We start from the raw sequence: 21,727 nt of genomic DNA, 5'->3' as shown, positions 1-21,727 counted from the left end.
GTAAGTAAGCATGTCACTGTAAGGTTTTATTCGGCGCATGTGACAAATACAAATGTATTTGATTTGAAATGTACAATATGTAGGCCTACTTGCCCATATCTTGGAAGTGTCAAGTCAAGTTCAATGGACGCATCAAAATCATTACACAGTGTATAAAACCACTACCTGTTGACCGAATACTGGCCCATTTGATTAGCCGCTCGTGCATAGACACATCTGCTCTCCACAGTCCAAATAGACCCACTGTACAAGACCCACTCTACAAAGCTATGCTAGGGACCAAACCATTGAGATAGGGGTCAAACCTATTCTAGGACTGGGCTTATGGCACATGTTAGTACTAACAGTGAAATGAAAGTGAGATGTGTGAACTCACCTTCAACGTTTTTGCTTCGATCTTCTGCCCAGCAAACATGGACTTCTCGTCAAAGTGCATTGGGAAAGCTCTGGGAGACGAGAACAGGCAGTTATTTCGAAGCCAAGACAATATCCCCTCTAATTCACAATCAAAACCGACTACTTGAACTGAAACACATGGTCTCATTGAAGCCCTAGAGTTCAGTAGCGCGAATGATCCTTAAGACCTCAATTGGTATTGTGGCCTGGTTGGTCTTGTGGCCTGGTTGGTCTAGCTGTAATGCTCTACAGTGTTGGCATAGGTTTGAATCTAGCCTACTGCCTTTTGACACAACCTCTCTCTATTGTTCTTCACTGTCACCCTCTTCTCTCACCATCTCTTCTATAAATAGAAAAAAATCACTTTAAAAAAATATATGTTAAAAAAAAAATGCACTAACTTGGTCTCGTTGAAGAACTGCAGCAGTAACTCTTTGGAGGCTTGGTCCTCTTGATGGTCGCCCGTGTACAGGTTGACGAAGGCTCGATCGAAGTAGGGCGCCACCTTGGAGAGGGCACGCAGCTCGATCAGGTAGAGAAAGTAGAGGTTCTTAAGGCGCCGCGTGCCCTCGCCCTTGGTCTCGGCCGGGTCGAAGCGCTGGCGGAACTCCTGCACATTGGGGCCCCACAGGGACTTGCCCCAGCCCTCTGACGAGAACAGAGAGAGTGAATAGTGAGGGTTACATAGACGTTGGCACGACTGAGGCCGTTGGGGTGAAAAACTGGGACCACTGATTTAGAAACCTTTATGAATTGATGTAACGAAGAAGTAAACACACATTGAATCAGTTATAGAATGATAAAACAGACCCATATGAAAGTATTCCAATACAAGAACACTTACAAAAGTAGAGTAAATATATAGAAAATGCTAAATTGGTTTTACACAAACACCAATACTCCACACACATTACTACACCCACCACCCAAATTGCCATGGTTCGTCATCCAAATTGTCATGACTCGAGGGGCTTCTTCTATTCTAAGAATTATAATTCTATGACCATATAACGCTGGTGACTGTTTTGACATCTATAGAGAGGAAGTGGTTTGTTTTTCCTACCGGCCAATAGGTACTCTGCACACAGGTGGATGTTTATGCTGCTGTGGAGACCAGATATGAGCCGGTAGAATACCCTCTTCTCCAAACACAGACCTAGAGGGGAGGAAGGGTTGAAAAAAAGAGCGAGAAAGAGTATGTAGAGGGGTGATGGGAAGAGAGAGGGGGGAGGGAGAGGGTGAGAGAAAGAGAGGAGAAAACAAGAAAGCTTGAGATACGCACACACGCACACCCCTAGTTCAGAAATAGTCTGCCATCAGCCATGTGTGTGTCGTCGACTCAACGCATTTGAGTGACTAGAGTCCCCTCTCTTGGTCCAGTAAGTGTGTCTGCACGTCACGGGACATTCACAACAAAGGCTTATTTCATAGTCTTCTCTATACTAGAGCCAAGGAATGGAACTGTGTATGGTTTCTTTGTAGCCCACCCAGAGGTTTCCACCACTATTGTGTGCCTGAACAAAAACACCTTAATGAAGGCATACAAAGAGGGTGCCTTTTTTGGGCATCCTTTTCCCTATATAGTGCACTACTTTTGACCAGAGTCCCCCAAATGTAGTGCAGCACTACATAGAGAATAGGGTGCCATTTGGGACGCACAGGACGCAACCTGAGAGATGTTGAAAACCCATTATACAAGAAAAAAAAGTTGGAGAGAGTCTCGGCTGAATTGGTTTGGATGCGAGTGGCTGTTCTGAGTGGTGTGGTTAAGGGGCATTCGACGATGACATGTAACATTCAAGTGATTCTGAAATGGACTAAATAACAAATAACTAAAATAATCCCATTCTAGTGGAATTCATTTAGAAGTTTCTACTTGTCCTGTGGCGTCCCATACAGGGAAATGACTATAAAGAGTAACAGTGCTGAACAAAGATGTGCCACTGCTTCATTCCAAAATATATTGTGTGTTTAAAGTGAAAATAATGCTAATTTGAAGAGATTTTAAACAAATAATTTGATGAAATAAAAAAAACTTTTAAACAAAAGTTACCTTCCAGCCAGTTGTAAAAGCCTTCGCCTGCACGGATACAAGACGACAACAGGCCTTGTCAGTTTGCATTCATGAAAGCATATTATAAATAGCACAATTCAATATACATAGATTAACATGCATAGATTCCAACTTACCATCATCATCTCCTCCTATGGGAATGAAAAAAAACACAAAAGGGAGAGGAGGACAAAGGCATGTTACACAGGCACTGTAGGCTATTAATATTACACATGCATGAGGACGAGCATGCACGCACACACACAAACCCACACTGACTTCTGGAGGGGAACACTGTACAGTATTTACTTAGAAATAACTCAAGTAACACTACAAGGCAAACATGAACAAAAGCCATGCTATCATTATTACCATCAATGATCTATTACCAGCAGGTAAGCTGATAGAGAGGACATGATCTATTACACAGAAGCTGAATATGCACACACACATCTCTGGAAATTATTCTGGAAAACTAGCAATAAATAACAATTTATATAGTTCATAATTAATATATTGGTTATTAACAATATAACAACTATTATTATAACCTAATAGTGAAACGAAAGCATGTGAATACACAGGGCAAACGTAAAACAAAACTAGCTGTTGGCTTCAGATTGTAAAACACAGGCCACCCTGAGAAGGAAAATGGAGACAAGACAATCCATGATGGTGAAGGCCGTAAGCTAGAAGAGCATCCCTTACCTCTGGGCGGAACCAGTGGGTTAAGGGGCCGGTACACTGATCTGGGCCTGCAAACCACAAACAATGGACAATCACACTATACTCTATGGATTTATCAAAATGACAGGTCCATAATTATTGGCACATTTAGTTCGATCCCGGGCTGTATCACAACCGGTCGTGATCGGGAGTCCCATAGGGCGTGCACAATTGGCCCAGCATCGTCCTGGTTAGGGTTTTGCCGGTGTAGGCAGTCATTGTGAATAGGAATTTGTTTTTACAAGCAAAAACGAGCAAAAACGACACTATAAAATTACATAAATACTGAGCTATATTCTTTGTTAAAAAAAAGGGAAATTATATTATTTTATACTAACACAGTTGATGATTGGCACGCCTGTTTTTAATAGTATAGCACCCTCTCCTTGCAAGGATAATGGCACTGAACGTTTCTCTAAAATGCTTTGAGATTGGAGGGATCTTAGACCATTCCTCCATACAGAATCTTTCCAGATCATTCTCCTGCTCTTATGGACTGCCCTCTTCAATTCAAAGCACAGGATTTCATTGGGGTTCAAGTCTGGAGGCAGATGGCCATTGCAAAATGTTGATTCTGTGGTCAAGTAACCATTTCCTTGTAGATTTTGATTAGTGCTTGGGTTTATAGTCTTGCTGGAAAATCCCTCGAATGGATTTTCCAGCAAGACTATAAACCCAACCAGGTTTTTTTGGCACAAATGTCAGAGTAAAGTTGGTAAAGTTCATGATGCCGTTGACCTTAAATAGGGTATCAGGACCAGTGGAAGCAAAACAGCCCCATAACATCAACAATTCACCACCAAATTTTACCATAGGTATGAGGTACTTTATTACATATGCTTCCCTTTTTTGATGTCAAACACCCAGCACTGGGGTGTGTGGCCAAAGAGCTCTATTTTCATGTCATCTGACCATAGCGCCGCCTAGGAGTTCGATAAACGGCATTGTGACTTGGATTGGAACCGGTGCTATGGTCAAATGACATAAAAATAGAGCTCTTTGGCCACACACACCAGTGCTGGGTGTTTGACATCAAAAAAGGGAAGCATATGTAGAAAAGTACCTTGTACCTGCAGTAAAATATGGTGGTGGATCTTTGATGAACACATGCCAATAATTATGGACCTGACTGTACATCAGACCATCGAAGAGATGGAAGAAGCTGAAATATTTCAGCTAGCTACAGATTAGGGAACATGTCGCTTATGTGGTGTGTGTGAGTGGGCTGTGCACGAGTAGGCATGGGAGAGATTTAGTTCATCTGTGTGTAAAACTGCATTCAGGGGCACGTTTAAAAAAAATATATATTTTTTATATTTATTTATTTTTTACCTTTATTTAACTAGGCAAGTCAGTTAAGAACAAATTCTTATTTTCAATGACAGCCTAGGAACAGTGGGTTAACTGCCTGTTCAGGGGCAGAACGACAGATTTGCACCTTATCAGCTCGGGGATTTGAACTTGCAACCTTTCGGTTACTAGTCCAATGCTCTAACCACTAGGTTACCCTGCCGCCCCGAGGCTACGTTCTGTCCCCGAACAAGGCAGTTAACCCACTAGGCCGTCATTAAAAAATAAGAATTTGTTCTTAACTGACTTTCCTAGTTAAATAAAGGTTACATTTATTTATTTTTTTTTACAAAAGTTGATTTTGTGTGTGTCTCACTTGAAGCAGTTCTCCTCGTAGATGCTGTTCCACACTCTCCAGGCTGAGGGGCCCTTGTAGCCAGTGTAGCGCTCCGGGTTTAGGAGCAGGTCCACATAGTCTGCATCTGGTGACGTCTCATCTGACAGAAGGTGTGAGAAAGAATGAGAGAACATTGGGATGAATGGATAGATGAATCCCTTTCACTATTGCGATACACCTCATCAAATATATCTTGTCAGTGTTAAAGGGGTATTTGTTAAAGGGGAATTTCACACATTTGCACACACTGTATACAGATTTTCTATTGTGTTATTGACTGTACGTTTGTTTATCCTACGTGTAACTCTGTGCTTTTGTCGCACTGCTTTGCTTTATCTTGGCCAGGTCGCAGTTCTAAATGAGAACTTGTTCTCAACTGGCCTACCTGGTTAAATAAAGGTGATTTTTTTTATATAAAAGTTTGTCAGATGTTTTCACACCTCGAAAGTGACTGTCAAAGACCAAAATGCATTACTGCCCTGCTACACTACATGCACATTATTTGCAGACCATGAGAAGCTCCTATTATGTAAGAAGCGTGGCTTCACGAGAGTCTCGCGTTGGTGAGCGTATAATCTCAGACACTCAGAAATAAAAGATTTTGCAATTCCACAGACAATTGAGTCAGATGCTCGATGATGTTCTGGGGGGGAGACGTGTTAGAAGATATTCTAACGACACTAGCAAAGTCTCCACCTCTCTAAAGCGTATAATTAAGCGTATTATTAAGCGTATAATTAAATAATTGAGCGTATAATTAAGCTCTGGTTAAAGTTTCAAGGTTCGTCGCGTAGCCCGGGAACAATTTATAAAAGTGGTTCTTGCACACTGGACTAAAGTTCCACTTCCAGTGTAGCAGGTAAAAACGTACCGTTTCTGCAACACCCCACTCTAGCACCAATGCTAGAGGAAATACACCAGCCTCAATCCCATATGAATGGAAAAGATAGGCACCGTCTAAAAAGAGCATTGAAGTGGAAGAACAGTGGGCCTTTACCATCCAGCTCACAGAAGTGGTCCTGTGCGTCATCGTGCCGGGCCCAGTCCTCAAAGGCCTCTTTACTATAGTTGCTATAGGAGAGAGGAGGAGAAAAAGTAATACAGCAACCAAAAGCATCGGACAATGCTTTCATTCATCTGAAATAACCACTATATTTTGGAGTGTTGGTTTAGTGGTTTCTTATCAAAGCTGATGCCCATGTATGTATGAGGCCTTTTAGGGAAGTAGCATGCGTGTGCTCTTACCTCAGGGTGCTGTTAATTGCCCCCAGGTCTTGGGCTTGTTCACAATCTACTATGTCTGTGTTGGCGTTGGCCACCTGGGAATACTGGCCACAAGGATAGAAAGAGAAAAGAGCATTAGCTAGATAAAATAAGCTAACTTTAAAGTAAAAATGGGTAACCTAAGAAAAATGCTCCATCTGGGTAGTTCAATTTGATTTCAATCACTTTTTGACGGCAACCCTTGTGATTTGAACAAAACCTTCCATACATATTTGCCCATGGTTACTTTTTGGACCTGAATGCCAAAACAGATAAAGGTGCTCAAAGTTGAACCATTTCACATGCTCTCACTACTGGTGTCCCCAAGGGCTCAGTTCTAGGCCCCCTCCTCTTTTCTCTCTATACACCAAGTCACTCGGCTCTATCATATCCTCTTATGGTCTCCCCTATCATTGCTATGCAGATAACACACAACTACTTTTCTCATTCCTCCCTTCTGACACCCAGGTGGCGACACACATCTCTGCCTGCCTGGCATATTTTGGATGTCAGTTTGGATGTTAGCCCACCCCCTCAAGCTCGACAAGACAGAGCTGCGCATCCTCCCGGGGAAGGCCTGACCGCTCCAAGACTACTCAATCACGGTCGACAATGGCACCCCAATGGTGGAACCAGCTTCCCCCGGATGCTAGCACCGACTTTGCTGTGAAAGTCTAAGGAAATGTACTTACTACGACTGTGATGTGGTTGTCTCAACTAGCTATCTTAAAGATGAATGCAATAACTGTAAGTTGCTCTGGACAAGAGTGTCCGCTAAATTACTAAAATGTTTGAAAAATGTAATGTGGAAATAAAATAAACTTAATATATAGGCTTGGGCGGTATACCATATATACCGACGTACTTGGAAAAATCCACGGGATGGTTTTTCAATGCCTTTCAAAAAAAAAAGTCTTTATACATTTGAATATTTGTAGCTACTTTAAGTAAATACCTGCGGTCAACTTGTGCAATACGTTAGGAGATAAAGAACATTGCGTTCTTCATTTCACCTTATTATTTAGCTTACAGTAGTCCCCAGTCACGTGGTGCATGCGCCTGGTGATTTAATTAAAGTATGGAATTCATAACTAAATGATTGCCAGCTAGATATCTTATAATTATTAAGTTAACTGTGCTAAATGCTCTGCAATTCTGCATTTGGTTTGCTAATTTAGTAGCTAGTTAGCTCTCTAGCAAAGTGGTTAGCTTCTTCCAAAATCAAGCATTTGCATGGTAACAGCAGAGAATAACCTCCTGGATCAAGGGACTTGATGGCTAATATTAGTTTTGTGCGTGCAACCAGGTGCGCAACTGTCACTGTTTTATCATTGCAATGTAATACAAAAAGCGGTGACCGTGTGCTGACGCCTCCCAGCTGTCAGGTAGGCTGTTTGAAGTGTTCAGCCGACTAGATTTAGGACCCAGCGTACACCAAAGAGCAGGCTGAGTTCTTTCACTGAGTTTTAAAAGCAAGCAGAGCAGAAATTGGCTACTCTTTAGTTGACTGATGTAGCTGGCAAGGTAACTGCTGTTGAACTTAACAGAAAAAAAACTAGTGTTTATTCGCAGTAGTGAGCTAGTGTTGTAATTGACATGTACAGTAACGTTAGCTAATATTTCATTCCCTCTCGACTGAGGTGAATGAATAAGCTACACTAGCTAGTAGTACCTACCACAGCCAGGTCCGCTCTAGCCTCTAGTTATCCGTCAGATAGTAATAATGGCTACCTCATATCACTATCTAACAGATGTTGTTTGTATGGAAAGGTTTTGTAGCCTTTGTTTTGTCCCGTTTCAGAAGTAAATTAACTTGGCTAGCTATCACCAGTTAATGTACCGTTAGAGAGAGAACTGGCAAAAAGTTGGCTAACGTTAGCTATTCTTCTTCTCAATCACACTAGACCTGAATCAAACAATGAAACCACCGGCCAAATGATTGAAGATTGATATTCTGACATTTTTTCAGTGCATTGTGAGTTTTTTTTAGTCAATATGGCATTGTAAACGTTATTGATCTGTCTGTTTCCCTAGCTAACTCCCTACTTTTCACACTGACACAGTAATAAACAGCTCTAACGTTACAGGCTTCACTGTCATGGTGCACAGTAAAGGTCTGCGCAGGACCAATTCCTTCATCCTGCTCCCGCCCGCTGGCTTTCTGTTCGACTCTCACCCACTACCACAAGAACTGGTCCCAAACCCAACGCAGTCTCGCAATGTTATTTTAGGCGTGGATGCCATGGATGGTCCAAGCAATTTTGCACCTAAGAGGCAATGTCAAATGCACAAAAATAACTTAAGAAATAGGCTAAGCTTTCTGCCATCCAGGACCTCTATACCAGGCGGTGTCAGAGGAAGGCCCTAAAAATTGTCAAAGACTCCAGCCACCCTAGTCCATAGACTGTTCTCTCTGCTACCGCACGGCAAGCGGTACCGGAGCGCCAAGTACAGGTCCAAGAGGTTTCTAAACCCCTTCTAACCCCAAGTCATAAGACTCCTGAACATCTAATAAATGCCTACTACCCAGACTATATGGATTGCCCCCACCCTCTTTTACGCTGCTGCTACTATTCAGTTATTATCTATGCATAGTCACTTTAATAACTCTACCAACATGTACATATTACCTCGACCAACCGGTGCCCCCGCACGGTACCCCCTGTATATAGCCGTGCTATTGTTATTTTAGTGCTGCTCTTTATTTTATTTCTTATTCTTTTTTGTGGGTAATTTTTAAAAATGCATTGTTGGTTAAGGGCTTGTAAAGAATTTCACTGTAAGGTGAAATACCTGTTGTATTTGGCACATGTGACAAATAAAATGTGATATTGTATTACTGGGCTATTTCAGCCAATATGCTAGATGTAGTTTGAGGAAAGCAGAGTTGGAGAGACTTGCACTTTCTCTTTTAGGAGTGGGAAGATTTTCAGATGGAGAAATATGGGTGATCAATATTTAGGCCTATTTCTACGCAATGTAGAAAACTATAGCCTAACCATAGGCTTGTTTAGGAAGTACATTTGCTTGGAAAGATAACTGCCTGTATTTTTCCTCCCATGTATAGGCTATAGCCTACTCTATTTAATTGAGACCACACGCACACCTGATCTTGCAGGTATGACTAATGAACTGGAAGCAACAAGAATGATGACAGCGACACTTGCTATGCTTTGCATAAGCCTATATGATATAGCCTACCTTTTAGGAGTAACCAATGGGTAACCAATACATATTGAAAATGAAAAGGCGCAACGCACGCTCGCTCACTCACTATAGTAGCCTAACCTACGCACGTGTTGTGCCTTTTCTTTTCAATGATGACATTTTTTTTTATTGCATTTTGACTTACGTTGGTTGAGCGCCCTCCACTTCTTTCCATTATCAATATTTATTTACAGAAACTGTAGTAAACCACAGTCTAATCAGATTGAAGTTAATTTTATATTCAAGTTAACTCCGCCCACACAGGAAGCCTACTCTATTTCAATTAGACCACACTTACTAGGCGCACTTGAACTCTCATTCCCAACTAGCAGAGGTAGGCTACTGAAGTTGAAGCAGCGAATTCTGGGTGAATAATAATACAAAAACATGGTTTTAATGCAATATCCTACCTAACGCATACAAAGCAGAAAGAGGACCGTTTTCAAATGATCTGTGGGACCACAAAAATATTTTCATCCCATATTCGTCTTTCTGACCACACCCTCCAGTGTGACAATGACAATGATGTCTGTCGGAACCCGCAGGCAGCCCTCTAGTGCAGTCAGTACACAACACTATGCTCATCATGTCTTAGCAGGATCAGATGGTGACAGGGGCCCCAGCAGGGTCAGACTAGGGCTGTTGAAGTGACCGTATTACTGCCAAACTGGCGGTCACGAGTCATGAAGGCAGTCAAATTCCACATGACCGTTTAGCCACTGTAATTAGGCTTCTCCAAGCTCTGATGCTGCTGCAGGACATTAGTAGCCTACCAAACTTGCTAACTGCCTGGTACTCAGGCACTCTACTGTAACTCTAAATCACTCTGACATCAATGCAAATGTATTTAAAAATCTAATCAAACACTTCATGAGAGCCCACAAGCTCATGTTGCGCAACATTTCTATAGGCTTTGCAATTGCGGAAGAAAACAGAGTGATGGCCGCTAATAATTTAAAAAAGGAGGATCCCATCCTAATATTAAGCACATTGCTTATATTTACAACAGGATAATAGCCTACCTGGCTGGCATGAAAATAAACCACGGAGAAAAGCGTCCTCCATTCACTATTTAAGTGCATAGATGACATGTATTTTTTCCCACTGCCCCGGTTTCGAAACACGTGCATGATAATGGTCCATTCTAAATCAAAACAAATGTTACACATATATTATTTTGCATATGTAAGACCAGATTAAATCAAGAAAAGTATGATGGGTGACAATACTAGCCTATCACTTGTGAATGATGCCCAGCATAAGAAACTGGCTTATTTTTTACAACTTTTTCTAAACATAGGCCTATGGGCTAGGCTACATGAGACTGTTTTAATAAGGTTTGTATCACAACTAAAGTGGCCAAATAACTTCTTAAAATTAAGCACATTCATCTGCTTTACAAGGGGCGTAAAGCCTAACTGCCTAACACCATAAAAATAAGCAGCGCATGAGTTTCAAGTTTGGGGAAGATCATTTTCACCATAAAAATGCACCTTTATAATACAAGCTTAATTGCATTACATGCATAAATCGCATTTGCGGTCACTTTCGATAACGGTGTTTTCCGCTAATGGAACATTCATGCTTATAGCCTACTACTATGTGCGCATTGCTGCGCCTATAATGTGAAGAAACAGCATAATAGTTTATCAACATTTTAAGCTAAATGTGTTGTTGCGTCAGCCACATTGCATAAAAAGGTGTTTTGATGCTAGTGGTTGTATTAATCTGTGATCGGTCACATCCCACAACTGTCCCAGACTATGTATGGAATATTTATTTCTGGAATAGGTCAACTTTTGTACTATGGGGGACAGTAGATTGACATAGGATAGTGCTTTTGCTGTTCGTTAGGCCTACTCATCTTGTTGGCTGACAAAGTAAGTAATGTGGATTATTTTTCCCAATATGCACCTCGGAATTGGATAAGGACAAACATATGCGTCTCCGATGTGTCCATCTTCATTTGTAGCCTGTGAGAAAGACCTGATCGCGTGACGGAGAGCCATGTGAGTGAGAGGGCTTCCATTGCGCAGCACACTCAGTGACAAGGGCACAAAGCAGCACTCCGGGCCGCTAAAGGCATAGATTAAGTTAGGGTGCATTACGGCCCAGCCGTGAAATTCAAGACATTATCAAGTGGGTGTTAAATTGGGAATGAGAGACTATTGGAGTGTGTACAGCCTACGCAAAAAAACAAGGCAGAGTTCATGCATGTCAAGCTACTTTTTTCCAATCATCATTAGAATCCAATCATTAGAATCCAAACAACTAAAGTTACATTAATAACTCTAAATTAAGCATATAGGAGTACCTATTTCTTTGTTAACCGCTCAACACATAAATAGCTGCATGTGCGCACTCTCTCAAATCATTTGAAGACAATATTTATATTTTTATTTAGCTTTCTTCATACTGTAAAATAATGCTAAATTAACTAGTGTAGCCCACAGCCATTTGGCATAGCCATATCAGGACCTGACATAAGGACAACTCAGAGTAAGCAATTCTCTTCATATCATGCTTCTTCAGACCTGTCCAAAATAAATAAATGGATTTATTGTGAAGGTGTAGGCTATATTACATGGATTTATTAGAAGCCAGGAGATGCTAAATGTGTATTTGTTAATTAACAGTCAATTACCGTGAGACTTACAGATATTTGCTTGACAATCACCGGTCAAAAAAATGTCATGCCTGCCACAGCCCTAGGTCAGACATGTCTACGGAGCTCAGGTGAATTTTACTGTATATTAACAATATCAGTGAATGATACAAAGTTAAATATTGAATTGATGGGTAGACCTACAGTAGGGGATCAGATGGTGACAGGGGTATCAGCAGGGTCAGGCAGCCAGGGAAGACCCGTCTGTGATGGAGGTGAGGTGCATTTTTGCAGTTGCAACACTTTATTCTCTCTGTGCAGCAAACACTGGACCAGCCAGATGCTATTTTAAGGCAGTCTGACAAACGTCCAAAGTTGATTTCAAACTATATCAAGGCTTTTTCCCGATGACACAAAACATCTAAAACAAAAATGTGAGGAAGACCTGGTAGAAGGTATTGATGATGATGAATGGATACAGATATGTTTGAATGCCCAGTCATGTTCATATCATCTCAGACATCAATGACTGCAGTTTAAGGCCATTCACAGAACGTACTATATGCCAGTGAAACTGAATTACATGCACTCGGAAATGTCATTCCTCTGCTGGAGGTGTACAATACAAAAGGAGACATATTTGCATATGTTATGGTATTTTACTTAACTGACTTGTTAAATAAAGTTAAATAAAAAGGTTAAGAACAAATTATTACTTAAGATGACGGCCTACACCGGCCAAACCCATGATGATGCTGCACCGCCCAAACCCGGATGACGCTGCACCGCCCTATGGGACTCCCAAGCATTTGTAGCGGCAAAGAAATGTATTGCCATTAATTGGGAGGTTAGTTATCCTACCACAATGGCAAGTTACAGTGCATTTGGAAAGTATTCTAACGGCTTGACTTTTTCCACATTTTGTTAAATTACAGCCTTATTCTGAAAGGGATTAAATATTTTTTTCCTCATCAATCTACACACAATCCACAGGAACGACAAAGTGAAAAAAGTTTGGGACATTTTTGCAAATTTATTAAAAATTACATAAATACCGTATTTACATAAGTATTCAGACCCTTGCTATGAGACTCGAAATTGAGCTCAGGTGCATCCTGTTTCCATGAATCATCCTTGAGATGTTTCTACAATTTGATTGGATTCCACCTATGGTAAATTCAATTGATTGGACATGATTTGGAAAGGCACACCTGTCTATATAAGGTCCCACAGTTGACACTGCATGTCAGAGCAGAAACCAAGCCATGAGGTCGAAGGAATTGTCTGTAGAGCCCCGAGACAGGATTGTGTCAGAGCACAGATCTGGGGAAGGGTACCAAAAAAATGTCTGCAGCATTGAAGGTCCCCATGAACACAGTGGCCTCCATCATTCTTAAATGGAACTTTGGAACTACCAAGACTCTTCCTAGAGCTGGCTACCTGGTCAAACTGAGCAATCAGGGGAGAAGGGCCTTGGTCAGGGAGGTGACCAAGAACCCGATGGTCACTCTGACAGAGCTCCAGAGTTCCTCTGTGGAGATGGGAGAACCTTCCAGAAGGAAAACCATCTCTGCAGCACTCCACCAATCAGGCCTTCATGGTAGAGTGGCCAGATGGAAGCCACTCCTCAGTAAAAAGGCACATGACAGCCCGCTTGGAGTTTGCCAAAAGGCACCTAAAGGACTCTCAGACCATGAGAAACGAGTTTCTCTGGTCTGATGAAACCAAGATGGCCTGAATGCCAAGCATCACATCTGGAAGAAACCTGGCACCATCCATAAGGTGAAAGTAGAGAGAGATCCTTGATGAAAACCTGTTCCAGAGCGCTCAGGACCACAGACTGGGGGCAAACTGGACAACAACCTTAAGCACACAGCCAACACGATGCAGGAGTGGCTTCGGGACAAGTCTCAGAATGTCCTTGAGTGGCCCAGCCAGAGCCTGGACTTGAACCCGATTGAACATCTCTGGAGACCTGAAAATAGCTGCGCAGCGACGCACCCCATCCAACCTGACAGAGCTTGAGAAGATCCGCAGAGAAGAATGGGAGAAACTGCCCAAATACAACATCATACCCAAGAAGACTCGAGGCTGTAATCGCTGCCAAAGGTGCTTCAACAAAGTACTGAGTAAAGGGTCTGAATACTCATGTAAAATGTGATCGTTTTTTATTTTTAATAGATTAGCAAACATTTCTAAAAACCTGTTTTTGCTTTGTCATTAAGGGGTACTGTGTGTAGATTGATGAAGGAAAAAAACAATGTAATCAATTTTAGAATACGCCTGTAACGCAACAAAATGTGGAACAAAATCAAGGGGTCTGAATATTTTCCAAATGCACTGTATGTATCGGATATGATTTATCATACGATTAGGGGTATATTGGGCAACTCTCATAAGGTCTAGATGCCTTATAGGGATGACAGTACAACAAAGGAGTCTGTATTGAAAACATGCCCACGTCAAGGGAGATACCTATTTAGGCAATCCCTAGCTGCTGGGCTGCTCAGTCCTGACCCTGGGGGTCTGCCGTCCTGTCCGTTGTCACTCTGGTCATGGCCTAACACAAACAAACCCAATAATTAATGTTTCACTAAGATCCTAAAGCTGAGAGGGGTGTGTTGGGTTGGGGAGCTGCAGGATGTTGGACCCCTAGGGACAAGACGGGGCAACCCAGCTATATTGTGCACAAGTAAAAAGAGCTCTACAGTACTATTAGTCCTATGAGATGAATTATATGGAAGATTTGCTGTTTCTGTGTGTTAATGTATATTTGAGGTGTATGGGGGGGGTTCCCCCCAAAACTTTCCCTTGGGAATTAAAAAAAGGTGTGAAATGGGAAGGAAATTGTGTTGGGAGAGAGTTGAGTTATTGACTAGACTGGTGGGGGTCGGGCATGCAGGCGGCCAGGGCTGGCTGGTCGGTCTGATAGGGTGTCTTAATAAAGAAATCAAAAGTCTGTTTTTTCAAGTTGTCCATATGTTAGGTGCAACACAATATTTATTATTGAATTACATCTGATCTAGTTCAGTCTTACTAATCACTTAAACATATTTAATAATCATCTGTTACCTAGCTTGATGACTGTGGGCATTTTTGCTTACTTTTTGATCTAAATAGAGACGGCATATTGAATTGTGTACACGGAAATGAGCTCTAGGTTGTATACCCCCACTTCTAAAACTAAAGTGGCAACCCTGCATGCAACAAACTGTGAGTAGCGTTTGGGTTACTTGTATAGTTTAGGTCAGAAAATGTACAAAATGTTTGCAATGCGCTTGTTATTATTTTGTTAGCATTCTCCATGAGGACCCATTAGTACTTGTTAGCATACTGGTAAGTGACGGTTTTTGGCCTTTGAATAGTATTACTTTTTAAATAAATACCTGCAGTCAACTTGTCCACTAGGTAATAGATAAAGAAGATCGCGTTCATAATTTTTCATCATTATGAAGCTTACCGGTACTAGTTTCCCAAAACAGCGGTTTGAGCCAGTCACGTGTGTTTGTTTACAAAGAAGCACAACGAACAAAACGGGTGAGTCACTGCTGCAGCGCAACTTAAGTGAGGTGATCAAGTTACACTTGTAAATTTACTACTAATGTTTGCCAGCTATATATCCTATAACTATTAACTTAACTATCTAAGATGTGCCAAATAAATTCTCTCCAGCTGGGTTTTTGATAACTTGTTCATTTTGATAACTTGCTAATGTTAGCTTGCTTCAAGCTTCTTGGTAAGAGCAGCAGAGACAATCCCCTCCTGTATTAAGATCCCGGCTGCGTAATTTTTGTTTTATGCGTGCTGCAAACTGTGTTTTGAGATACTTGCATAACTTTATGATCTGGGTTGTCTGTCCTAGTAGTAAATGTTTGCATGAGTTCATTAGCATTTACCTAGCATCCACTATAAGAATTCCGTAGTACTTGCTAGCATTCTGGTAAGTGATGTTTTTGGGGCTTTTTTTGTACGTTTGGAGAAGAAAAAAATTCATAGCGCCCCTTATGTGCACTACCGGTAATACCGTATATCCCAGGATGGCACAAGCACGGTGTGAAGGTATGAAAATCTGGATCCTGCTCAAACCCTAGGACATTAAAATTTAGCTGGTACATCATTTACATGTTAATTGAATTGAAATGTATACTTCCAATTACTACCACAAAGATGGTCACCAAGATGTCTACTCTATCTATATTTCCAATAGAACATTGACAGTATAATTTAAAACACCTGATATTCTTATTTAAGTCTCTGATGTGTGGGCCTCCAACCATCCTTGTGCTACCATTTATTTGAAAGTTAAATTATTTGAAATGGGAATGCAATTGAAATGTTATCACCCAAAACATGACACTCAACCTGTATTCAAGAGCATACTGTGGCGGGCACAACACAAACACCTCAGATTATGTAAAATCGGGTCTAAGATACAACATATAGGTTAAAATAAATGTATATATCATTGTCAAAAAATTATACAATAGTTTGACAACCCTGTTTATAAGCGTTTAAATTATAACAAACTCAACCTTTTATCTTTTCCAGTGATGAAGACATGGATGTCTCATGGTAGGGTGGGGTATGCAACATGGGTCATCTTTGAGCACCATTATCTCCTAAATGTTTTGGCATTCAAGTCCAAAAAGCTACTTTCTGACCACTTCTACCATGGACAAATATGTATTCAAAGTGTTGTTAAAATTAAAAGGGATGCAGTCAAAAGGTGATTGAAATCAAATGGAACGACCCATCTTTGTTATCAATTAGGCTAGGCTAAATCCGTCATACAGGGCTCCCGACTCTGTATACTTCAACTCGAGCTCTGCACACACTGTCTGCAATAGGATTAATCTTTTTAAATAGAAAGTCAGTCAAGAAAAAATACCTGAGGGGCTAAAAAAAATGGTTAAGCTAACGCCACATGCCACGAAGCATAAAAAGCTAAATAAACAACTCTGATGTGCAGTCAGCTAATGTTTCTTCATGGCCTCACACACAAGCACCTGCTGTGCTTTGTCCTATGGCATGGCCACGTCACCAACCACATAGCGTCTCTAGCCAGGGAGGTCAAGCCAGATGAGCCGTCTGGCTAAACGCTGTTGGTCGAAAAATCTGTGAGATGTGGCTGATTTCATTAAAGTTGAAAAACAAACCTTGCCCTGCACATAATGTAGCCTATAGCCATGTAACTACCCCTAGCTCAACCGATGTGTCCAAACATAACCTTTTCCCACTAACTAAAGATACAGCAGGATTTGACCTTGACTGGCAATCAGTCCAGATATCCAACAAACACTTGTGAGTCATTACATGACAAACAGAAGGCACTATACCAGGGTCGTGTTCATTAGTGCACACTGTATCAAAACATTCTGTAGAAGAGAACAAAAACAAGCATTTGTAATTGGAGAAAAATCAGATAGTACCCACCTGTTTCACTCCACCTGTTTCACTCCTTTTCATGCCTACTGAACACGACCCAAGTGTTTGCCAACAATCATGTCCCTCGCTTACCCCCCCTCAACTATAATACATTCTTCCAACCATACATTTACACAGTATAATCTGTTTAACTTACTCCTTTGCCCTAATTCTTAAAAAAAATAGTAAGTACACTCCTGTTTCTTTGCCATGTTGCATGAAAATTGAGAGTGCATATGGTACATTCTCTTTCCTTTCATTTTAATGTGTTTGTAGAGTGTGTTTGTATTCATTACAGTTGAATGACTGTTGAGTGAACGCCGTCTGTCTATCTGGGGTGAGAGCGCCTTACCCTATTGTAGTTTCCAGACTTTATTCCCACTGGAATCTTGCTCTGTAAACAAACACACACAAAGGGGACATCACTGTCAACAAATGCAGAACGCAGGTCAGAGGCTAAGCTATAATTAACAGAAAACACAGATTAGAATACAAAGACTTGGGAAACACTATATTAACAATTGTAAATTAACCCACTAGGGTTAATTTGCCCATAGCCCTGGTCTCTTCTAGATCTAAAAAAAAAAAACTAGAATGATTAGCAATATTCCAAGATGGCGTAGCAGTGCAGACGTTGTTTGTCATTCTGTCGTGTAAATTTTGTATTTTTCGTCTTTTTTGTATATATTTCAAATCTCTTCTTCCTTTTTAAAATTTAAATATACCTTCCGGCAACCCGCCTCACCCAATGTGATACGGATCTGCTATTTTCAGACCTTATAGCTAGAACCTCCATCAGAAGCGGCCTTTACCTTTAGCACACACACCAGCCGCTTTTAGCCTGGATAATACTTGCCAGCCTGCACAGCGCGTTATCAACCCTGAGCATATCGGATTGTTTTTCTCCACTAAAACACCGGATTCCTGCCGTAAGCCCTGGACCATTACTCCTGATCGTTGCAGCTAGCTAGCTGCCACCACCAAGTGGCCCAGCCCCAAAGCTAGCCTTGAGCCAGGTCCAACTCCAGGCCTGCTCAGTGGACCCTATGATCACTCGGCTACACAGCTGATGCCTCCCGGACTCTTCACTAACACGACTAGAAGCCACTACATCACCGGATTCTTGCCGTAAACTCTGGACCTTTGCATCGGATCATCGCTGCTACCGAGTGGCTATAGTGGCTAACTCCCTTGTCCCGAAGCTAGCACCAGTTAGCCGCGAGCCAGGCGCATCTCCCAGCTAGCAAACGAAATTACTCCAAAATTACGCCAAATGGCCTGGATCCTTTGTTGACACAGAGCCCCGCCGTTCCATCACGACTGGTCTGCCGACGTAATTCCATCCGTTGTGCCCTCAACTGTCGGAGCAGACGCTTCTACTAGCCCCAACCTGCTAACTTTCTTTTGAACGCAGTGTCTCCCGCTTGCTAGCGTAGTAACGACTACCTAGCGGCTTCCGTGTTTCATCTATTGCTGTTCACTGGACCCTATGATCACTTGGCTACATAGCTGATGCTTGCTGGACTGTTCATTAATCACGGTACTCTATTTTGTTTATCTGTCGGCCCCAGCCTTGAACTCAGGCCCTGTGTGTAGTTAACTGACCCTCTGCCCATTCATCGCCATTTTACCTGTTGTTGTTGTCTTAGCTGATTAGCTGTTGTCTTACCTGTTGTTGACTTAGCTAGCTCTCCCAAACAACACCTGTGATTGCTTTATGCCCCTTTTTATTTCTCTCTCTAATGCCTTGTATACTGTTGTTTAGGATAGTTTTCATTGTTTTAGTTCACTGCGGAGCCCCTAGTCCCACTCAACATGCCTCAGATACCTCTTTTGTCCCAGCTCCCACAAGCGGTGACCTCACCCAGCATAACTAGTGCGTCCAGAGATGCAACCTCTCTTATCGTCACTCAAAGCCTAGGTTTACCTCCTGTACCCGCACCCTACCCATCTGTACATTATGCCCTGAATCTATCCTACCACGCCCAGAAATCTGCTCTTTTTATTCTCTGTCCTCAACACACTAGACAACCAGTTTTGATTGCCTTTAGCCGTACCCTCATCCTATTCCTCCTCTGTTCCTCAGGTGATGTGGAGGTTAACCGAGGCCCTGCGTGTCGCCAGGCGCTCTCATTTGTTGACTTCTGTAACCGTAAAAGCCTTGGTCTCATGCATGTTAACATCAGAATCCTCCTCCCTAAGTTTGTTTTACTCACTGATTTACCACACTCCACCAACCCTGATGTCCTTGCCGTGTCTGAATCCTGGCTTAGGAAGGCCACCAAAAATTCTGAGATTTCGATCCCAAACTACAACATTTTCCATCAAGATAGAACTGCCAAAGTGAGAGGAGTTAGCCTGCAGAGTTGTGTCATACTTTCCAGGTCTTACTCCAAACAGTTCGAGCTTCTAATTTTAAAAATGAATCTCTCCAGAAAAATGTCTCTCACTGTTTCCACCTGTTATAGACCCCCCTCAGTTCCCAGCTGTGTCCTGGACACCATATGCGAATTGATTGCCCCCCATCTACCTTCAGAGTTCGATCTGTTAGGTGACCTAAACAGGGATATGCTTAACACCCCGGCAGTCCTGCAATCTAAACTAGATGCCCTCAATCTCACACAAATTATCAAGGAACCCACCAGGTACAACCCTAAATCCGTAAACATGGGCACCCTCATAGATATTAATTATCCTGACCAACTTTACCTCCAAAAACACCTCTGCTGTTTTCACATTTGGATCTCAGCGAACACTGCCTCATTGCTTGCATCCGTTATGGGTCCCCGGTCAAACGACCACCCCTCATCACTGTCAAACGGTCCCTAAAACACTTCTGCGAACAGGCCTTTCTAATCGACCTGGCCCCGGGTATCCTGGAAGGATATTGACCTTATCCCATCAGTAGAGGATGCCTGGTCGTTCTTTAACTTCTTGGTGACGGGGCAGTATTTTCACGTCTGGATGAAATGCATGCCCAAATTCAACTGCCTGCAACTCATCCCCAGAAGATAGGATATGCATATTATTAGTAGATTTGGATAGAAAACACTCTGAAGTTTCTAAAACTGTTTGAATCATGTCTGTGAGTATAACAGAGCTTATTTAGCAGGCAAAACCCCGAGGACAAACCATTCAGATTTTTTTTTTTTGAGGTCACTCTTTTCAATGGGTTTTCATTGGGAAACCATTTCTAAGGGACCTTCTTGCAGTTCCTATCGCTTCCACTGGATATCATCAGTCTTTAGAAATTGGTTGAGGTTTTTCCTTTGCGTAATGAAGAAGTACGGCCATCTTGAACGAGGGTAACTTGAAGTGTACTGTTAGATAGAGGAGCGTGACCAGAAAGCTAGCTACAGATTGTTTTCCTCCTGTATTGAACACAGATCATCCCGTCTTCAATTTGATCGTCTATTTACGTTAAAAAATACATAAAGTTGTATTACAAAAGTAGTTTAAAATGTTTTGGCAAAGTTTACAGGTAACTTTTGAGATATTTTGTAGTCACGTTGCGCAAGTTGGAACCGGTGTTTTTCTGGATCAAACGCGCCAAATAAATCGACATTTTGGATATATATCGACGGAATTAATCGAAAAAAATGACCATTTGTGATGTTTATGGGACATATTGGAGTGCCAACAAAAGAAGCTCGTCAAAGGTTTGAATTATATTTTTATTTCTGCGTATTGTGTCGCGCCTGCAGGGTTGAAATATGCTTCTCTCTCTTTGCTTACTATGGTGCTATCCTCAGATAATAGCATCGTTTGCTTTCGCCAAAAAGCATTTTTGATATCTGACATGTTGGCTGGATTCACAACAAGTCTAGCTTTAATTTGCTATCTTGCATGTTTGATTTCATGAAAGTTATATTTTTATAGTAATTTTTAGAATTTGGCGCTCTGCATTTTCACTGAGGTTAAAGTAATTTCCTCACCATCTTAAATAATGCCCCTTTCAACAAATGTAGAACTATGAACAGATATAGCCCTTTGTTCACTCCAGACCTGACTGCCCTCGAATAGCACAAAAACACCCTGTGGCATATTCGTCGCCAGACCCACTGGCTCCAGGTCATCTATAAGTCCTTGCTAGGTAAAGCTCCGCCTAGCATCTAATAGTCCCCGCGATATTCAACTTTTCAGGGAAGTCAGGAACCAATACACGCAGTCAGTTAGGAAAGCCATGCTCAAGGTACTAAACGATATCATAACCGCCATCGATAAAAGACAGTACTGTGCAGCCGTCTTTATCAACCTGCCAAGGCTTTCGACTCTGTCAATCACCGTATTCTTATCGGCAGACTCAGCCTTGGATTCTCAAATGACTGCCTTGTCTGGTTCACCGACTACTTCTAAGACAGAGTTC

At 41.8% G+C, this 21,727-nt stretch overlaps 1 protein-coding gene across 2 annotated transcripts in view; it reads right to left on the bottom strand.

Moving 5' to 3' along the window:
• LOC110486030 (ERO1-like protein beta) overlaps nucleotides 1-21,727 on the bottom strand; it is a 37,953-nt gene that overhangs the window by 6,915 nt on the left and 9,311 nt on the right. For both annotated transcript variants that reach the window (XM_021557339.3, XM_021557340.3), the window contains exons 4-13: nucleotides 17,714-17,755; nucleotides 6,108-6,190; nucleotides 5,860-5,933; nucleotides 4,842-4,962; nucleotides 3,158-3,204; nucleotides 2,587-2,601; nucleotides 2,450-2,476; nucleotides 1,460-1,552; nucleotides 798-1,044; nucleotides 377-446 (exon numbers count right to left, since the gene is read on the bottom strand). In XM_021557339.3, coding sequence (XP_021413014.2) covers nucleotides 377-446; nucleotides 798-1,044; nucleotides 1,460-1,552; nucleotides 2,450-2,476; nucleotides 2,587-2,601; nucleotides 3,158-3,204; nucleotides 4,842-4,962; nucleotides 5,860-5,933; nucleotides 6,108-6,190; nucleotides 17,714-17,755 — 819 coding nt within the window. The remainder of the gene's footprint in view (nucleotides 1-376; nucleotides 447-797; nucleotides 1,045-1,459; nucleotides 1,553-2,449; nucleotides 2,477-2,586; nucleotides 2,602-3,157; nucleotides 3,205-4,841; nucleotides 4,963-5,859; nucleotides 5,934-6,107; nucleotides 6,191-17,713; nucleotides 17,756-21,727) is intronic.

The sequence above is a fragment of the Oncorhynchus mykiss genome, chromosome 13 (assembly GCF_057628025.1).
Source record: "Oncorhynchus mykiss isolate SJ-2025 chromosome 13, ASM5762802v1, whole genome shotgun sequence".
NCBI classification, from domain to species: domain Eukaryota; kingdom Metazoa; phylum Chordata; class Actinopteri; order Salmoniformes; family Salmonidae; genus Oncorhynchus; species Oncorhynchus mykiss.
This window is presented reverse-complemented; position numbering and strand designations above follow the sequence as displayed.